Source organism: Phaeoacremonium minimum (assembly GCF_000392275.1).
Source record: "Phaeoacremonium minimum UCRPA7 unplaced genomic scaffold PA7_03_scaffold_219, whole genome shotgun sequence".
In the NCBI taxonomy this organism is placed as follows: Eukaryota; Fungi; Ascomycota; class Sordariomycetes; order Togniniales; family Togniniaceae; genus Phaeoacremonium; species Phaeoacremonium minimum.
Window position 1 is genome coordinate 29,510 of NW_006921124.1, and position 19,803 is coordinate 49,312.

General features: G+C 50.9%; 5 protein-coding genes across 5 annotated transcripts; 4 read left to right on the top strand and 1 right to left on the bottom strand.

Moving 5' to 3' along the window:
* Positions 1-4,133: 4,133 nt before the first annotated feature.
* On the top strand, positions 4,134-4,715 carry UCRPA7_2917 (putative dj-1 family protein; the record flags this gene model as incomplete). Its single annotated transcript, XM_007915484.1, has 1 exon — positions 4,134-4,715. The coding sequence occupies one exon, from the start codon at positions 4,134-4,136 to the stop codon at positions 4,713-4,715; it is 582 nt and encodes a 193-aa protein (XP_007913675.1).
* An 819-nt stretch (positions 4,716-5,534) lies between these two features.
* UCRPA7_2918 (putative gcd10p family protein) lies at positions 5,535-7,475 on the top strand (the record flags this gene model as incomplete). The annotated part of the gene is made up of 1 exon (XM_007915479.1): positions 5,535-7,475. One exon carries the CDS (start codon positions 5,535-5,537, stop codon positions 7,473-7,475), a length of 1,941 nt encoding a protein of 646 aa, XP_007913670.1.
* Positions 7,476-8,069: 594 nt separating this feature from the next.
* UCRPA7_2919 (putative arp2 3 complex 21 kda subunit protein) lies at positions 8,070-8,616 on the bottom strand (the record flags this gene model as incomplete). The annotated part of the gene is made up of 2 exons (XM_007915488.1): positions 8,070-8,477; positions 8,611-8,616. 2 exons carry the CDS (start codon positions 8,614-8,616, stop codon positions 8,070-8,072), a joined length of 414 nt encoding a protein of 137 aa, XP_007913679.1.
* A 2,753-nt stretch (positions 8,617-11,369) lies between these two features.
* UCRPA7_2920 (hypothetical protein) lies at positions 11,370-11,906 on the top strand (the record flags this gene model as incomplete). Its single annotated transcript, XM_007915487.1, has 1 exon — positions 11,370-11,906. One exon carries the CDS (start codon positions 11,370-11,372, stop codon positions 11,904-11,906), a length of 537 nt encoding a protein of 178 aa, XP_007913678.1.
* An 898-nt stretch (positions 11,907-12,804) lies between these two features.
* On the top strand, positions 12,805-13,800 carry UCRPA7_2921 (putative endonuclease exonuclease phosphatase family protein; the record flags this gene model as incomplete). The annotated part of the gene is made up of 1 exon (XM_007915486.1): positions 12,805-13,800. The coding sequence occupies one exon, from the start codon at positions 12,805-12,807 to the stop codon at positions 13,798-13,800; it is 996 nt and encodes a 331-aa protein (XP_007913677.1).
* Positions 13,801-19,803: the final 6,003 nt, after the last annotated feature.

Sequence of the window (19,803 nt, forward strand, 5' to 3'; positions counted from 1 at the left end):
TCGCCCCCACGAAGTCCACAAGATACCACCACTGAAGTGTCAACCAATGGCAACGCCGCTGGATTTTCCTCTACCGTAAGCTTTCTCCTTTTCTAGTTCCGTAACAGACACATATTCTTATAGAGTTGACAGTCAGGGCTGGTTTCTACATGCAAGTCCCAGTCGGACACGGCTCCAAACCATCATCCTTCGAAAGTGGTCAAGCCCAAGCTTCAGGCGAGACGACCACCACCAAAGCCTCTTCGTACCGATATTCACGGACCCCCCGAAATGCGCCCGGGAAAAGTCCAAGCTCTAAGGCGCGCAACAATTGCAGGATCTCATAATTGACAAACATCCATTGCCCAGGGAGCGCTATTTTCCTATTACTATTTGGCAGCATACGGGTTGGACTTGAGGCCAATGTACATACATTTGATAAATTCGTTGGGGCAGATACAACAGCCACCAGATGCTTCCTCACATAAGCTGCTATCTGCTCTCATTCAAATCATCTCTACGGAGAATTACTTCGCGCGCCTCTATGAATTTATTGTAGAGTGAAAGGCGAGTTCATTACATGTCGAGTGCGGGTCCAGTAATTTACGCAGGTAGTAGCTGACCATCAAGGTCCTTGGCATCGCCAATAGGGTGCGTACTGCTTATAACAAAATTTCCTCAGGAGCGCCCAAGGATTCTTCTTTTCTGTGGAGCACATGTGAATCAAGAAAAATACGGCCGTATACATACTGTTGTGAAAAACTACTTGTTCAACTCGTGCTCTAGTCGTGTATATTGCCTACACATTGAACCTTCTCAGTTCACCGAACTCATTGATGCTATCCAAGAAGTACCACAGAAGTAGCATTACATAAACATATCGATGAATTTTAGACTGTATCTGATAACTAGGTTATAAGACAAAAAAGAAGTCTCTTTCCTAACATGTTCAACTTAGTAGTTTAAGGTGTAGGTGATCCGCTGACCCACTTACAAATAACCATCAAGGTGTACCATCATCGATTATGTACAAATGACTATAAGACAGCATTTGTCATTAGGAAAATGACATAGATTAATCGCCTTGGATAAAGACTTAATTCAATTGCAATATCGGTGGAATCCAAGATATCCATATTTGCCCATTGATTACTCTCATTCCATCATGGCCTCAATATCCGACCCAGCAAACGTCAATCTCGACACGGCAGATCCGAGGGACATCATATGTTACCTATCAGCCGGTGAGGAAAACCAACAAGGCCGACTTGATGTACGAATCTCTGCTGTCTTCGTAATCTTCATTGCATCAACTGTCACTACGATCTTCCCCGTCCTGGCAACACGAGTCAAGTCATTCCGAGTTCCGCTTTATGTCTACCTATTTGCCCGGTATTTTGGATCTGGTGTTATTATTGCAACAGCTTTCATTCATCTTCTTGATCCAGCCTATGATGAAATTGGTCCGGCCTCATGCGTTGGCATGACGGGCAACTGGGCTACCTATACCTGGCCGCCTGCAATTGCCATGGCTTCCGTCATGATGATTTTTTTACTAGACTTCCTTGGGGAGTGGTACGTCGAAGTGAAGTACGGGGTGACCGACACGGCAGCATTTGACGGGCTTGCTCATTCGGCCAACGCTCCTTCTGATCAGCCATACAGCGATGAGCCTTCAAGACAGCTACAAGCAGAACAGAACCAGATCGTGGAAGATGACTGCAGATGTGAGCCTTGCGGGATTCAGATGAAACAATCAGTACTAGACGATCTAGAGAGCGTCTCGCCTTCAGCCACTCAGCGAGCATTTCGAGAACAGATCGCCGCATTTCTGATCCTCGAGTTTGGAATCATATTCCACTCAGTCATCATCGGGCTTAACCTCGGCGTTGTGGGCGATGAGTTCTTCACCTTATATCCCGTCATGGTCTTCCATCAGGCGTTCGAGGGACTGGGAATAGGGGCTCGGCTGTCTGCGATCCCCTTTCCGAGGCATCTTAGCGCGCTGCCATGGTTACTGTGCTTTGCGTATGGCATAACAACACCAGTCGCTATTGCAATTGGTCTTGGTGTAAGGTCCTCGTATGATAGCGGGTCTTTTACAGCAAATGTCGTGTCTGGTATTATTGATTCAGCATCGGCTGGCATTTTACTTTACACTGGTCTTGTCGAGATGCTTGCGCGGGACTTCCTTTTCAACCCCAGCATGACACGCAACAAAAAGCAAAACCTGTTAATGTTATTTTGTTTGTTCCTTGGCGCTGGACTGATGGCACTATTAGGTAAATGGGCATAATGCCCCAGGAGGATGGATATAAACAGCATTACTAGAGACTACCTAGCAGGTAAATTTAGATTGTGACCCAATGGCCTCTGTATTTCTAGAATTAAGTTATGGGGGCGCTGTGACGTGTGAAACTAGCACGAGTGTTACCATATTGAACGCAGAATATGATGATAATGAATCTGCATGGCTAAGCCTTTTGATTCCTGGTGCACCTATAGCATAGCGTGCGATTATCATGTATAGGGTGAATCGAGTCAGGCGACACGAAACACCTTGTTGGCCTTCGGAGACTTTTCGCTCACTTCCTTTGCCATCGACCCACACGCTTAACCTACACGCAAGAAATGTGCCCTCAATTTGCTTATAAAAAGAACCAGGAGAGTTTCAGACCTATGTATTATAGCTCATCCGGTATTAGGAGAAAAGCCCACAAGTGAACCATCTAGCTCAAAGTCATTTATTACAACTCAGGTATATTTAGCACCTCACGCGACTAGGACGATGAACGACAACAGCACCAAAACAAAAACGATCGGCGAGCTGAACCGAGAGTTCTTCAAGTTAGCCTCACTCTACTAAATGGCTGATTTCCGTCGAGGCTGACATCTTCACTATAACTGCAGCAAGGGAGCTGCTGAGGCATTCACAATTCCTTGGGTCCAGGACCTAATCGCACAGATCTCAAATTACTTGCGGGATAATACGGAATGGATTGGGATAGCTCCAAGAGACTCTGCCAGGGATGGCGGCGTCAAGGTCCTTGATTATGCATGCGGTAATGGCACAGTGTCTACGGTGAGACCAAGAACTTTGAATTAGTTAACAAATTTGGCGACTGACATGAGGCAGGCACTGGCTCCTTTCGCGTCTATTCTGCGCGGAATCGACATTTCTGATGGCATGGTCGAGCAGTACAACGCCGGCGCTCGAAGACAAGAGTTGTCGTGGGATCAGATGCATGCGCGTCAAGGGGACCTTTTAGCAGAGTCCGAGCATCTGAAAGATCCAGATCTCTTCGACTTCGACGTCGCAGCAATCTCCATGTCATTGCATCACGTCGAAGACGCCCCGAAATTGATTGAGAAGCTAACTGAACGTCTTCGTCCGGGCGGCTCTGTTCTCGTAATTGATTGGGTCTCACCACAAGAAAGCGGATGTGGCCTTCCGCCCAAGGCAGCTGAGCTTCCAGCAGTGCAGACCATTACGTATCATGGATTCACCGAGAAGCAGATGCTTGATATGTTCAAGGCAGCTGGATTGACGAATATCAGCTACAAATGGCATCCGGGACGCTCAAAAGGCCCTGTAGAGATCGGCGGAGAGCAGCAGCTATTCTTTGCGAGAGCCACAAAGCCGTAAGAGTTGATAGCTCTTGAAACCATGGAGTTCGATTCTTACTAGCACCCGAAAGGAGCAGGGTATGAGAAGAATATACAAAGAGCAATGTGTAGACACACGAGTATCAATCCATAAGTGATCCATAAGTTCTTGTTTTTCTATGTAATTCCTTACGTGATCACCGGCCGTAGGATTTCCATGCATCCGAGGTGTGGGCCGGGGCCGTCTCCCGTTGTAAGCTCCGAACCGCGTCGGAGCTTTACCCCTTGCCGCCAAGCCTTTCCGGCGCCGGGTGGCCGCGTGTTGTGTCTTGCTCAAAAGCTCTCATACACCTTCGAAACTCACTAGAAGCTTTTCTCCTTGTTGAATCGGAGATGATTCAGCTTCTACGAAATGGAGACAACAGCAATGCCTCGATCATCGCGTATAAATCTCAGCCGTCGCTCTCTAGGTTCAGAGCAATTCTCATCTTCAAACCGCCAGAGCAACACCCTTAAGTTTCAAGCGTTGCTGTGATGCACTATTATCAATGACAATGACTTCAACATATCCCAAGTCTCTCCGTATTGGAGTCATGCTGGAGGCTGTCCAGCTAAGCGACATTGTTGGTATTGACATCTTCGGCAATATGTCTACCAAGATCCTGGCTGAGATCGCCGCGAATGGCCCGGACTATGCCGTTCTTCTCGACAAGGCAATCGACATGGAGTTTTTCTACATGTCCTCCACTCTCGATCCATTCGAAGTCACTCCAAGCTTGAAGATCGTTCCGAACGTGACGTACGATACGTGCCCTCGGGATCTCGATATTGTTGTGATTGGTGGACCGTTTCCTACGTTCCGACCTGCCGGCGCAGATAAATTCATGAAGGAGGCATGGTCTAAGACGCGCGTATGGTTGACCACCTGCACCGGAGCACTGTGGCTTGCCAGCACAGGGAAACTGAGCGGCCACAAGGCGACTGCCAACCGCGCCGCGGTTCCTATCGCCCAGCAGATGTACCCGGACGTCCAATGGCTGGACCAGCGATGGGTCGTGGATGAAAAGCCCTTTGATGGCGAAGGGAAGGGCGAGCTCTGGACAGGCGGCGGCGCTGGTGCTGGTAAATGACCTTACTGTTCACTTTGTAGATGTGTTTACTGACTGAGTGATCTTGCTTAGGTATCGAGATGATGGCGACATATGCCTTGCAGAACTTTGATCAGGACTTCTTGAGAAAAGTGAGTCTTTCTTTGCTGGAATTTGATCCGGATGGAAGCCATGGGCAATTCTATAAGCAGGCATGAGTCTCACGGCAGTGCAGCTTGCGTCAACATCTACAAGCAGCCGCAGCCGCTATTGTTTTCATCTGACAGCAATTCACAATGAGATATCTAGCTTTACTATAAGCCGTGGGATAGGCCTCGTCGAGATATGTAGAGTTCAAAGGGACGGCAATAACTAAACATTGCCATCTTGATTTCGTATTGTTACGTCGCAGGGATCCGGGGCATCTTGAATAAACAAAGAGTAGAAGTACAGTACAAGAATCTTGCTGGAGATGACACTGTTCTCATCCTGTGCAAAGTGAGAAGGATGGGTGGCTCAAAGAAGGAAGCTAGTCATCCTTAAGGTTGGTGGGATTTTAAGGACCTGGCGGCTGCGGTTGCGTTGACTTTAAGCTCCCCCGCATGCCCCGCCTTGGGGACAGTCCGCCTAGCTGCGAGGCTGAAAATTTTCCTACTACAGCGCAGCTTAGATCTGAAAATTATTCCGCGAGCAAACCTCCCTTAGACAATATCTTCATTCACATCTTCTACGGCCGCCAGTGTACGCCCGTTACAGGCGCCGTAAGGATGCACTCCCTAGTCGAACCCAATGCCTGGGTGGCCCTCAAGCTGCCATCAGACAACACAAAAGTCTTGCAGTTAACGCCAAATACGTATGTGGATGCGCCTTCAGGTTTGCTCCCCTCACAATTGTGCTAACACCTCTCTCAATTGGTACAGCACGATCTCCCTAGGAAAATATGGCTCCTTTCCAAGCAATCTTATCATCCATCGCCCTTTCCACCTTACCTACGAGTTGCAAGACAAGAAGCCCGGGGAGAACTTTAGCAGGTTACGAGTCGTCCCACCCGAGGAGCTCTACGCCGACATCTTCGCGGAAGAAGCAGCAGCCGCCGGCACGTCTGGCAAGGACAAAGACGCAGTGGACGACTCTGACAAGATAATATCTGCAATGGACGAATTCGAGTACAGCCTCGTCGACAATGACACCGGATCGGTGCTGGTGCGCTCGAACCGCGAGATTCTCGACGACAGTGCGCGGCAGACGCTCACCATGAAAGAGATTGAAGTGCTCAAGAGGGACGGCACTGATGCCGGGAAAGATCTGATCGCGAAGCTCATGCTCTCTCACACGGCGCTCGACCAAAAGACAAGCTTCAGCCTCGCAAAATACAAGCTTCTCAAGACGAAGAAATACATCCGCCGGTTCACGGTGCTACCGTTGGACCCTACGCTCCTTGGACAGTGGCAACTGAACGAGAAAGATGGGTCGAGGATTCTAGACATGAGGGAGGAGATGCTGGGTCTGCTGGGCTGCTGGGGCAATGTACACTGCGGCGGAGAGGCGATATTCCTGCCGGAGACCATGCCCACGGGACCCACCGCAGACGAGGATGCTATTCGGGAGGTTCTAAAAAAGAGGGAGCCGGAAGGAGTGAGGTACTTGGTTGTTGACGATACAGGTGGATTCCTCGTCGCAGCCATGGCTGAGAGGATGGGCATACTCTACTCGACGGAGCAAGATCAGGGGGCGGTTGATAACGAAGCTCCCGTCAATGGGCCCGCGTCAATACCTAAGGCAGAAACGGCGTCCACAGAGACGGCTCATGATGATGTGGTTATGGAGAATGGTGACGAAGCTGCACCTCAAGCGTCTGGCCTTGAGGCAAAGGTCGACACAGAGGGAGACGCCCCTGCAGGAGCTGAGGCACAACAGACTTGCCAGCAAGCAACGCAGCAGGTTACGCTCCCACACAAACCGTATAGACGACCGCGGCACCCCACCTATCACGATTTCCATATCCCATTCAGTCTCACCAACACCATGACAATGATTCACTCCAATAGCCAGCCGAATCTAAGCTTCCTGAAATACTACGGCTTTGACGACACCGACCTAATCAATTCCACTCACCCACTCGTGAACCATCTCCTGACTATGAGTTGGTTACAGCTTCTCGACCCAGAGCAAGACTCGACGTACACTGCAGAGCCGGTAAGCAAGTCAGCCGAAGAAGTATCGAAGTGGAAGGCCAATCGCAGAGGCCAATACCACCGAAAGCGTCGGAGATGGGCTCGGACGCGGTACATCATCGACAGCGCGAGAGCGGGAGGGTTCTCCGGACTTGTGGTGGCATCTACAATGACACCGATTTCGGTTCTTCGGCCTTTGTTGCCCCTTCTCGCAGGAGGCGCTTCGGTAGCGGTGTACTCGCAGGCACTTGAGCCTTTGACTGAACTGGCGGATTGCTTCAGCGTCTCGCGCCGCGCCGCGTGGAGCGGTCACAATCGGCCTGTCGAGACTGATGGCAAGACCGTGGAGGAGCTGGAGAACTGGCCGGGAAGCGATGAGTTCCCCATCAACCCAACTTTATTGCAGGGTGTGCAGATACAGACAAGTCGTGCAAGGAAGTGGCAGGTCCTGCCAGGCCGGACGCATCCCTTGATGACTGCCAAAGGTGGCGCCGAAGGTTACGTCTTCACGGCCTGGAGAGTCAAACCTGTCGAGGGAAAGGTGGAGGCACGGGGAAAGTTCAAGAAGAGAAAGATTGGCGGTGGTCCAGAGGGCCAAGATAGTGCTGCCGAGACACCAGCGGCCTAGATGTCATTGGCAGGCGCAAATTGTGTACTAGATATCATCACGAAAAGATACCCCAGGGAACCGGCTCTCGACAGGGACGAGCGAAAATGGATAGACTCATGCATAGCATCGTTGATAGATAGTTTTTGCGACACTTGATACGATACATTTTCAACATTGAACTGCATCGTCTCTCGTCCACCGGTGCTTTTGATTCACAACAGGTCTCAGTTTCACTTTGCCGGGCGACAGTCCCTCTGAGGCGCCGCGCGATTGTTCCCGTCGGATTGCACGCACACTTCAACATGTTCTCTTTCATTAGACCAGGCCGAGGCTGCAACCCACTCCCGTCTCTCGTACTATAGCGACTTGCCCATGAACTTCCGCTTCGTGAAGCTAAGCCACCACTTGCTCGGCTTCCCATCTCCGCCTTCCTCGTATACCCTTGCTAGTAGCCGCGAGGCCAGCTCTTGTCTTACTTGGGACATGTACTGCCGTAGCAATTCTGAATCTTGCCTATCTCGGGGAGGCTCGTACATCTAATGGGCACCAAAGTCAGAAGATCAACTCGACTGCTTCCGACGAGATCGACCACCCCATGGTTTCAGCCATTCTTTAGTAACGCACCTGGTTTAGAGGCCATGCCGGATCGCCTGGGATGGCGAAGTTTGTGTCAAGCGCCAGGTTCAGCACATCCTTGGTAGCATCCCGCACGCCCTGGTGAGGCTTGATCTTGCTGAGGCAGTCACTGACAAACCAGATGCCGTAGACCAGCAGGCGGTCTGCCGGGCCTTGGATCTCAAAGTTCCTGAAGAATGTGTTGGCGCGGAAGAGGGCGAGCACTTCGTCCAGGATGTCGTAGCTGTCGGAATCCGGATCCGGGGACTCGTTGGCCGGTAGAGGGGGGGAGGGAATCGGCAGCGTGTATGCGGGACCACGGGTCTTGGTGCGCAGTGGCAGCAATGGGAAGTTGCCAACCAGCCGCGGCGGATTGGGATCCGCGTTGAAGATGGAGTTGTAGGCCTGATACTCGTCAGCGCATGCTCGTGTGCATGAAGCACTAGAGGGCCCCCTGGACTTGTTGAAGTGTCTCTTCAATGTGACATGGCAGGATTGCATGATCAGGGAAGCTGCAGCAGAAACAGTGAGTACGTACCGGCATGGTAGGAGATATGCCACCAAGGTGTTCGGTGGTGCAGGTCCGGACTATACCGTGGTCAACTCTGATGATTTGCAGTTCCAGCCTCCGCGGGGTGCAGATGGTGTTTGCGGCGGTGCGATGCTGGCTGACGTCTCATTGTGCTGCTGCAGCTCCTGCTGAGGTAAGGTGGGGGGGTTCTTCCAAGCCTAGAAAATGAGGCATCATTTTTCTTTTTGGTGGGTGCCTGGCAGGTGACTCGGCACGGAAGAGGATGACGCATCAATTGTGGCGTCGCACCTGCCGTGAGTCGTGCCTAAGGATTGAAGCGCCACTCCCTGACACAGCATTGGCCGACCGTGACACACCCCCAAAACGGCTAAACCCGGCTAAAGATGCTTTGATGCCTGGAGTCAGCTGACTGCGAGTGCTTTTCGCGCAACCGGATCGCGAACGGCTGGCGCTCTTTGGCTGGCTGGGGCCGCTTAGGTGGCTCGGGTGGGTGTGGTAGGGCAGGATAGTGGCGAGTCGCGTTTTCTGGATTTCGAGGTGGCACGCCGCCCTTCACGCCCTTCCTGCCAAAAATCAAAATTTCAGGTTTTCATCCAGACGTGGACTGCACCTTCCGTGGGATTGAATGGACGAATTCATTTGCCTCGGGTACCAAAAGTACCCAAAAGACCATTCAAGTACTGGTAGCTACATTTTGTGGGAAGGTACTTGCATCCTCCCTTCCAATTTTGTATTTTGTATTTTGTAAACCAGCCAGCCCTTCCAAAGCTCCTCCCATCCCTGCAGGTGCAATTGTTATTGTTAACGATAACTACTCGAGTACAGTACAGCAAACACCTTACTCGGGTACCTCATGTTCCTTATCACCCAGGGCTCCTGTTATGCGAGTCTTGGCCTCCACTCCAGGCCGCAACCGTACCGTACCGGTAACAGACAGCATTTACAACTACTTCCTAGGTAAATCCCACCCACCCACTCTCTCCCTCACTCCCTCACTTCTCTCTTATTACTGCGCCATAATAAGGTAGTAAGTTCGGCCTGGTGGTTGGTTACCTTGCCCCTTAGCAGTCCATCCATTACTCGTACGAAGCCAGCGCATTAAGTCACTGAAGTCCCGAGGTCTGTCAGGCAGGCGGCCACCTTAACATTGAAATGAAATAAAATAAAAATAAAATAAAACACGCCCTGCCGCCCGCCCTCGCTGCTCTGTTGGATGTGCGCGACACGTACGTTTCATCCCTCTTCCCTCTTCCCACACCACACCACACCACACTACACCACACAACACGCTGCCGCTGCCGCTGCCCTCAGCACAGCACAATTCCAAATCTCCTAAGAACCAACTGAGATTTGAGGTGTGAAACTCGCCGCCGTCGTCTTCTTCTTCTCACCACTTCATCCTCTTTCCGCCTCGTTGCAATACGCGCCGTCAGCTTGCCCTGTATTTTGACGGCCAGTAGCCTAGGCGCATTTCGCGGGGTTGTGGGTGGCACTGTGTGTGTGCGTGTGTGCATGCACTGCAGAGCGTGTCGCGCGTCAAGGGTCAAAGATCGACAGGGCTCCAGCTACCTCACCATTGTTACTGCTCCCTAGGCACATACATACATCACAGTGCTTCGTCTCCCCGGATGAACAAGCAAGCCACTGTCCTCCTCCCCTACTTTGTTAAGGACAGTCGCACCTTGACAGCCAGTCTATGTTAACGTTAGTGTAAGTTGCATGTCCTTTTTCTAATGCGCGATCTTCACCTACTGCCTGCTCTGTGAGGCATGTAAGCCTACTAACACGACCGTGTACAAAGGACCATCACGTACTACAGCCAACTCTTCGATAAGCTGCGAGGCCTCATCGACATGGCGACTCCGACCGACAGGCTCACCAAGCCATCACCAGATGCCAATATTCTCAGTGCTACATGTCCAGGCATGCAGACGGCCGCGGCTCGACATCGGAGACGGAGAAGACGCATCATACGCCCTGAGCAGGGCTCTCTCTATGATATCATGCGCGAGCACTGCGGAACTTCTCTTTATGTCCTACCGATCTGCTGGACTGATCTTCACGCTCGGCTTCTTCAGGCGCGTTTCTTAGAGCAGGATCCCATCCTCACACCACTCCCATCCTCCAAATCGCCGCTACGATACGAGCCGCGACCGAGCCAGACAGCTGCAGGACTAAGCAGGGACTTGACGGTGTTGCTGAGCCCAGAGCTTACGCGCCCGTTCTGCAAGACGAGAGCCATCAAGAGCGTTCTCTCGACGCTGTTCCCCACTACAATGTCCAGACCCAAGACCGGGGGCGAACTCGACCTTTACTTTGGGGATCGTGTCTTCAGAAAAGCTGTGCGGGTGCCCATAATATGGAAACGTCCGGAATGCATCACTGCCTCTTTTGACAGTGCTGTCACCCGGCCGGCAACTTCATTCGGGAGGATACCTAGCAGCAGCCACGAGAGTATATCGAGCAGCTCGTGGAGCTGCAACAACAGCCAGTCGACACGCGATGAACCGATGCTGGCTTACATCAATCGTACACAACTCGCTCTTGTGCGTGCAAATCTGTTCCGGATAGTTGCCGGGCCAGACAATGGAGATCGATCCAATGGTCCGGTGTCGAGACTCCAGCAGTTGCGCAGCAAGATGCTGATTCCAGAGAATGCTGAACATGATGCGCATTTCGTTGGCATCCTACTCGCCATGGCACAAGCACACTTCTACGAATCCCGATCCATGCAACCATCGAGGTCATCCTCTCAGTCATCGCGCATGAATGGGAGCAGTCAGAAGGATGACCCCACCAAACCAGACTTCCGTGATGTTACTGTTCAGTTGCTTACTCACGCGGACGACTCTGCCGAGTTCATTGTATACAAGGCCGTGGTGACAGCAGGCTTTTTGCGTCGATTCTCTACACCAGCAAAATTTTCCAAGTTGGAGGCCATACCTGATTGCGGCATGAATATCGAGTACACAAAGGTTCCGATCTGGCCAGTGCTTGGTCTGAAGGAGAGACTGGGCAAGGCTCTCGGTCGTGAGATCGCTGGAGACATCCTTCCAGATGACGAGAGTATTGAAACGTGGGAGAGTCAAGAAGACAGACAGGCACGGCTCGGTAGCTTGAAGCGCAAGAGAATCGACCGAGAGGCGCTGTCTGAGGTGTTCAATCAGAGCTTTGAAGTTCACGAAGATAGTAGCCAGGAGCCCACACCCTCTACTGGGAACAGACTGGGCATCTCAGCTCCTCTATCTCCTACCTCGAAGCGACGACGAACAAGGCCCATCAGTGAGCTAGAGGTCTGCTAGCACCAGAAAGAGGCCCATTGATACGGCATAATTGTTCCAATCCATTTCACCCTTTCTTCTCCACCACCTAGATGGTTTGTCTAGGTGGAAGGAATACCTATGGCATGAGATATGAAAGGCGTTGCGGGCTGCATCAGAGGGTTAGAAATGCATTCATGCCCTAGAATTGCTTTTGGTCGAGTTCTTTTCATTGCAAATACTACATAGCGGGCATGATTATTCGCTCCGGCTCGATCGTGTTGAGTAAACGGGTTCAACAGCTGAGTCGTCGTGACTTTCTCAGGACGTATGCTGCAACTTGGTACATATGCTCATGTGCTCAACACTATAGCTCCGGTGGTCGTTCGTTGATTTTTAGTCTTAGTAGCACAAATACCCTTAAGATGGCAAACAAGAGCTGTGATTGCTGAGTCTAACTCTCTAGAATGCCTGCATTTGCTCTTAGTGATTGTCTTCTTGTCCGCATGGCTTGGCCTCACCTAACAAGGCGTCCGCCAAGTCTCTGCGGGGTACATCAACACAGACGATTTCGTCCTTTTCATTGAACTTCACTCCGGAAGTCACGACTGTTACACTAGCACCAAACCGGTGACCCGTAAGAACGGCTGAGTCCTACAACTGTCTACTTGGGTTTTCAAGATGATAACTGTATTATTCTGCTGTCAAGATCTCTAGCTGTAGCTCTTCATTTCAAAGTCGTATTGTGCTTCATCACTCGAACACATATAAACTCCACATGCCGTCAGCGCCGGGTTAATCGGCGTGAATCCTTCATCTCCTCATTTACTCAGTCATGCCACAATCAACATTTGGCTTCCGTGTGCTCGCGAACTTGGTGTACACCTACAACTCACTCCGTTTTGGCAAAAACAGCATGGAAGCTCTCGTGGGCCAAGCTATGAAAGACAGCGCTTCGCTGCGGAAGGCCTCGGTGCCATGGAAAGATGATGAGCCTCATCCACAGCCCTACTACACTTTCGACTCCGCGACCTCTTCTTGGGTTTTGAAGACCCCGTCTGATGACGCAGCCCCATCTGGAGATAATGACGGAATCAACAGCATCGCCCTCTACAGCTGGAACATTGACTTTATGCTGCCCTTCGCCAAAGCTCGCATGCAGCCAGCACTTGCTCACCTCGCCAGCCTAATACGTTCCGGTCCGTCGAGCACGGCTCCCGTCATCTTCCTCCAAGAGTGCACGCCTTTGGACCTGGCCACAATCGCCGATACGCCGTGGGTCCGGGAGCGATTCCATTTGACCGACCTGGACACAAGCAATTGGGCGACGACCCACTACGGTACAATAACGCTTATTGACTCCCGCCTGCCCATCACGGCGGTCTTCCGGGTGCACTACTCCAAGACGCGCATGGACCGCGACGCCTTCTTCGTAGACGTGTCCCTCGAGGGCAAGACGGTCCGCCTCTGCAACACACACCTCGAGTCCCTCGCCCTGAACCCGCCCTTCCGCCCGCCCCAGATGGAGATCGCGGCGAGGTACCTGCGTGAGGACAAGGTCCACGCCGGCCTAGCGGCGGGAGACTTCAACGCCATCCAACTGTTCGACCGCACGCTGCACACGGACAATGGCCTGAAGGACGCCTTCCTAGAGCTGGGCGGGAAGGAGGATACCGAGGAGGGCTACACCTGGGGCCAGCAGGCGGCGACGAAGCTCCGGGAGCAGTTTGGGTGCTCGAGGATGGATAAGGTCTACTTCTGTGGCGGCGCTGAAGTGGTCAGCTTCGACAGGTTCGGTGCCGACGTGCTGACCGAGGGAGAGGAGGAGACAAGTCAGATCGTAGCGATGGGCTTTGAGAAAGCGTGGGTGACGGATCACCTGGGTATCAAGGCCGAGGTGAAGCTTGCCACAGGTAAAAGCGAGAGCCGTCTCTAATGGTGTCGACGGCAGTCCCAGAACTAGAAGGACTGTATGGACCGGGTCATTTCTTCCATAGCAAGTGTTATTCGCGCAGCGTTTTCTATATGAAAATATCTCGAGCATATATGTAGATCTTACTGACAAATGATGAACCTCATCATCACACTCACAATCTTCAGATGGTTGACTTCATCGTAGCCAGTCTTCTCAGTACAGGCAGTTATCTTTAACAACAGGTTTCTCGCCACTTTAGTGAGATAGCACATAGCAGACAGGTCATGATTATTGCTCGGATCTTTCTCAGTCATAAGATCAGCTCCTCAGCTGAAAGCAGAGCCGTACAGCCCTGCAATATCCTCGAAATTGCTACTACTCGAGTTGCGGCGTGATGTCAAATATGTTAGTATTAGAAATTGTGGTTTGATAAAGGCGCGCCAGGAAGAGGCGCACGAATCAAGTTAACGCATAGCGCCGACAAACTGAGCGGATATACATGTTGTTAACATATCAAGAGACCAAACCAATACATAACTATAGAAGAGCTTGCTGACTGCGACACGGTTTTTTGCACTGCATAGTGGGCATGTTGATAGCTAGCCCTCCATTAGGCCCTGGAAGCTATGAGAAGTTGAATAGCAATGATGAATTCGTATTTTAAAAGATTATGACCAGCTTTACTTCGTAGGTCCATCACATACATTTGCAAATCCTCCTGGCTTTGAGAGTTCGTAGTCTCTGTTAAGGCGGCGAGGGGCGCTGCTGCTCCCGCGGGCAAGATCCGGGATATGCGACATGGATCCCAAATAGCCGGGCTCAACCTAGACCCCGTATGTAACATCATTTGCAACTTAACGATTGGCGCGCTTTTCAATGACCAGAGGGGTTTTCTGAATCGCCTCTACTTCCACGAATGAGATTATGTATAAAACTATTGTAAAATTCCTCGATGTTTCAAAGAATATTATATATCTCCATCTCGAAGATTTTAAAAGTTGAAAGGGCAATTCCTTGAGAAGGCGTCATTTCAGACTCCATTTCAGCCAAGATGACGAATACGTGTGTAAAGAATGTCATAATACTTTGTTTATTTGTGTTCAGTGTGGCCAATCAAGTCAGCGCACAGCCAGCTAAGATATCCAACAGACATCATGCCGCTGGTAGTACCAATTTCTCCAATCCAGTATTGTGGGAGGATTACCCTGACCTAGATGTCTTTCGCGTCGGCGACGTGTTCTACTACTCCTCCTCGACTTTTGCGTATTCCCCAGGTGCGCCTGTCCTAAAATCGTACGACTTGATAAACTGGCAACCCGTCTCGCACAGCGTCCCTGAGCTCAATTTCGGTGCTAAGTACAATCTTGATGGTCACGGCCAAGCGTATGTCAAAGGAATATGGGCGAGCACGTTGCGTTACCGCCAGTCAAATGACAAATTTTATTGGCTGGGGTGCATTGAGAACAATAAAACTTATATCTGGACAGCTCCCGGACACGACGCCTTGGCCAGAGATGGAGAGGTTTCTAGCTGGGAGTGGACCAGTCATCCACCAATTGACACATGCTACTACGACTGCGGCCTGCTCATTGACGACGACGACACAATGTATGTGGCATATGGCAATACGAACATACAAGTAGCGCAATTATCGTCCGATGGCCTACAACAGACCAAAACTCAGCAAGTATATGCATCAACGCAGTATATCGAGGGATCCAGAATGTATAAGATCAATGGCACCTACTACATCTTTGTTACTAGGCCAGCAGACGCTGAATTAGTACTGAAGTCCAAGAGTCCCCTCGGACCCTATGAAGAGCGAACACTTGTGTCGCGTATCAACGGTCCATTAGCAAATGCCGGATTTTCTCATCAAGGCGGCGTTGTCGACACCCAGAGCAAGGAATGGTATTATGTTGCCTTTATGGATGCCTATCCGGGAGGCCGCATTCCGGTGGTTGCCCCTTTGACATGGGATACGGACGGCTGGCCAAGTCTTGTCACGAATAGCACCGGCAGTTGGGGTCTAACATATCCGTTGCCGGTACTGACAAGTAAGAAGGTCGCGCCACCAACTGGAACAGACGAGTTTAAAGGAACAAGCCTGAGTCATGAATGGGAGTGGAATCATAATCCGGATAACAGCAAGTGGCGGTTAGCCAATGATAAAGTAGGAGGACTTATCCTTCAGACCGTGAACATAACACAAGATCTCTTTGCAGCACGCAATACATTGACGTATCGTATAATCGGTCCCAAATCTAACGGAACCTTTCACCTTGATGTCAGTAAGATGCGGGACGGCGACCGGGCTGGTGCTGTCTTGTTTCGCGATGTTGCATCGTATATCGGGGTTTGGAAGACAGGTGGCAATGCTCAGATCGTCATGGTCAATAACCTGACATTATCGCAGAGCGATTGGAGCACAATCGCATCAGGCACAGTGGCGGCGACTGGCCCGAGCCTGAAAGGGGACACGACGGACCTATGGCTACGCATTCATGCAGACATAACGCCAGCATTTGGAACAACGCAACAAAGGACCACAACCTTCCTCTACAGCACAGACGGAGTTACTTTCACCAAGCTTGGGCCTGAGTTCCTGATGACCAATGCTTGGCAATACTTCACTGGATACAGATATGGGGTGTTCAATCATGCTACCAAATCTTTAGGCGGTGAGGTGAAGGTTAAGAGCTTCACCATGGCATACGCCTAATGTTGATACATAGCTGAATGGTCAGTTGCATCATAGCGGGTAAGGATGGCTGTATATATATATATATATATATATACGCCAAAGCACCTAACTTTGGCCTTTTGAATATGTAGCCTCTGAGCAAGGTGATGAAACTGTGCTGGACCAATTTGGCGGCAGTATCAGAGAGAGTTGAGTTAAGTCAGTAATTTCAACAATGCCAAGATCTACTGTAAGCTATGGCGGCGCGCTAATGATTCAGAAGACATCCACCTGAAGTGCAAGGGACTTTGTGGGATTATTCCCCAGACTTCACGCGGGGAAGCCTTGAAGAGCTCCTGATAAATGCCACTCTGGATCATGATATCCGTGGGAATCTCGCTGAATTGTAGAAAGCTTTAGATACCCCAGCTGCGAAGACTTCCCTGGACCTTTTAAGCCCATGTGCCACAACGTGAATTGCTCTGGTCAGGATTTGGCCAAGAATGTCTTACAACATGACCTGGTCCATCGTGACTGGATTTGTACTATCATTCTTGACGTCTATATCATCCGCAACTTGTGATGCTGGTCTCTCCATTACAGCTCCTGCATTTTCTGTGCGAGGATCTCTCGCATCAAATGTCACTTCTCCCGTGCGGCAGTTCCTGGGAATTCCGTATGCCGAACCACCAGTTGGCCCAAACAGATTTCTTCCTCCCGTGACAAAACGACCGTATCAAACTACTATCAATGCCACATCTTTTGGCCCGGCATGCATGCAATATAGGACTGGCGCGCCATCTGTATACAACCAATATCTTCCCGGTACCCAAGTATTCGTTCACGCTTCCGAGGATTGCCTGACTCTGAATATCTGGGCCCCGCCGACTTCGACCATTTCCTCAGATTCCCTTCTCCCTGTGATGATTTGGATCCCCGGCGGGGCTTTGCTTTCTGGCGGAGCAGCCGTTCCTTACACTAACGGTGCTCGGCTTGTAGCCGCACAACAGGACATCATCCTAGTGAGCATCAACTACAGGGTGAACATATTTGGCTTTCCTGGAGCAGCAGCCCTGGACGGTCGACATCTCAATCCTGGCCTCCTGGATCAAAGGACAGCGGTAGAATGGATATACAATAATATTGCGTACTTCGGAGGAAACGCTAGCCGTATTACACTGTTTGGCCAAAGTGCTGGGGGTAGCAGCGCGGACATTTTCAGTTATGCGTGGAACTTTGACACTCTTGTATCTGGACTAATTGTTCAATCCGGAGCCATTGGGAATCATCAAATCACGGGCGGAGGCGGCCCGACCAACTTCAGTTATGTGGCAGACCAGGTTGGCTGCGGGGGACTAGGCAAGGATCTCGAGTTGGAGTGTATGCAAAATGCAAATGTTACTGCTATCATGGAAGTTTATAACCACTACAACGCGTCAGTGAATGGTGGTAAGAGTCTCGGGTTTGGCGGTATGGTGGACGAGGAGACCGTTTTCTCAAACTGGACAGAGAGACGGGAGCGCGGCCTGGTTTCCAAAGTGCCAATGCTGATTGGAAGCGACGATAACGATTATGCTGGACTGTTTACTCCCTTTGATGGCTCTGCTCCCAACCAGACAGCAGTTGATCTTTTGACGGATGAAGTCTTCAATTGTCGAGCGGCGATTGCGTCCAAAGCTCGCCACGAGCTTGGCCTGCCCGTGTGGAGATATCGTTATTTTGGCGTTTTCCCGAACCTCAATCCCCTTCCTTGGCTTGGTGCTTATCATGGAGCTGAGAATTCCATCATCTTTGGGACATCAGACCTTTTTGGTGGCCCAGACACAGCCGAGGAACAACAGCTAAGCACATATATGCAAAACGCTTGGGTGAGCTTCGCCAAGGACCCTGAACACGGGCTCATAAGGCTTGGATGGCCAAAGTACGAAGAAAGTCAAACGACTCTGATTGTATTAGGAAAGAACGGCTCTACTGTTGCTGAGTTTGCATTAGGCACCGCTTACGACAGCGGATGCGGTCCTGATGTTGGGTAACAGTCAGCCGGCTGAGATGACACTACGAGGGGCAGGAAGAAATAGACACTTCCAGCCTATGAGATATATATAAGACCACATGCCCTGGATATATTTTGAAGCTCACTAAATCTGTGCTTTGCAGGTCCTAAGACTCGGCATCAACGAAGCTGTTGTCAAGACTGTGGGCCAAGAACGCGTGATGACTTGTTTAGATGATGAAGTTTTCCGCTGCTTACGGATTCCAAATATTAGTACTTTGCCATTAGAAAGCAGAACATGTGTTACAACTTTGCTTTCAGCGCCCTGCTTATACTCTTTCACATGACAGACCCGTGGCGATATAAGTATGCCGCGGGCTTGTGCGACTATACGAGGTAGGGCACTCTGCCATCGCAGGATCATTTCGTATCCGTATTTTGACTTTTTCGACGTCGAACTCGCATCACCGGGCTGGAGGCTGTGCGTTTGCGAAGACCATCTTGAAAGGCCACCAACGGGAAGACATGTGTAGACTCTATTCCAGATCGAGATCTCGCACCCGATCCTAGGGCTCGGCGGTTGTGCTGAAATAGGCATGCCATCCCGTCCCCCACAGCGATTCCCCACACTCCACATCCTTTTATCGCTTGCTCAGCTCGCTTGTTGATGGGGGATGGGGGACATTCCGTGCATTGACAAAGTGACAGGGTAAAAGGCATTTCCCCAACCCATGACACCTCGCCCGCCGTCTCAATCCCGACAGCGAACCGTTGATATGCCGAACATGATAGTAGAATGCAGGGAAGATAGGTCCTATCCCTAGCTAAGTCTTAGTCGCTTCAACGGTTTCGTGTCCGTCAACGGTCACTGCACAATATCGAGTAGAGTATACTCTCATCTGCTATTTCCCCTCCTCCCTGAACCTCTTGAGTCTCCAGCCACGCATCTCCACTAGCCCCTCAACCTGCCCCATGATCGCCCATCTTAGTATTCTTGTCGCGATCTTCCTCTCCCGCTAGAGCCGACCTGCCACCCACCATCTCTCCCGCAACCCCTCACTTGCGCACATGAAAGCAGGATATTTCCTGCCCTGCCGAACAGAGTAGCGCCAGGCTCCATGCAGCCTATCAATGTATACCGAGGTCTGTCTAGCTTCAGGCACATATCCGCCAGCTTCTTACACGTGCGCCCTATCTCTCACCGCAAAATGGAACGTGAATCGATGCTTTCCTGCCGACGTGGACTCACACGCCTCTACGCGTTAGTACCGCTCTATGAAGACTACTTGGACTAGTCTCAGACATAAGATAATCCCCAACGTCACATTGGGGATTATCTTATGTCTGA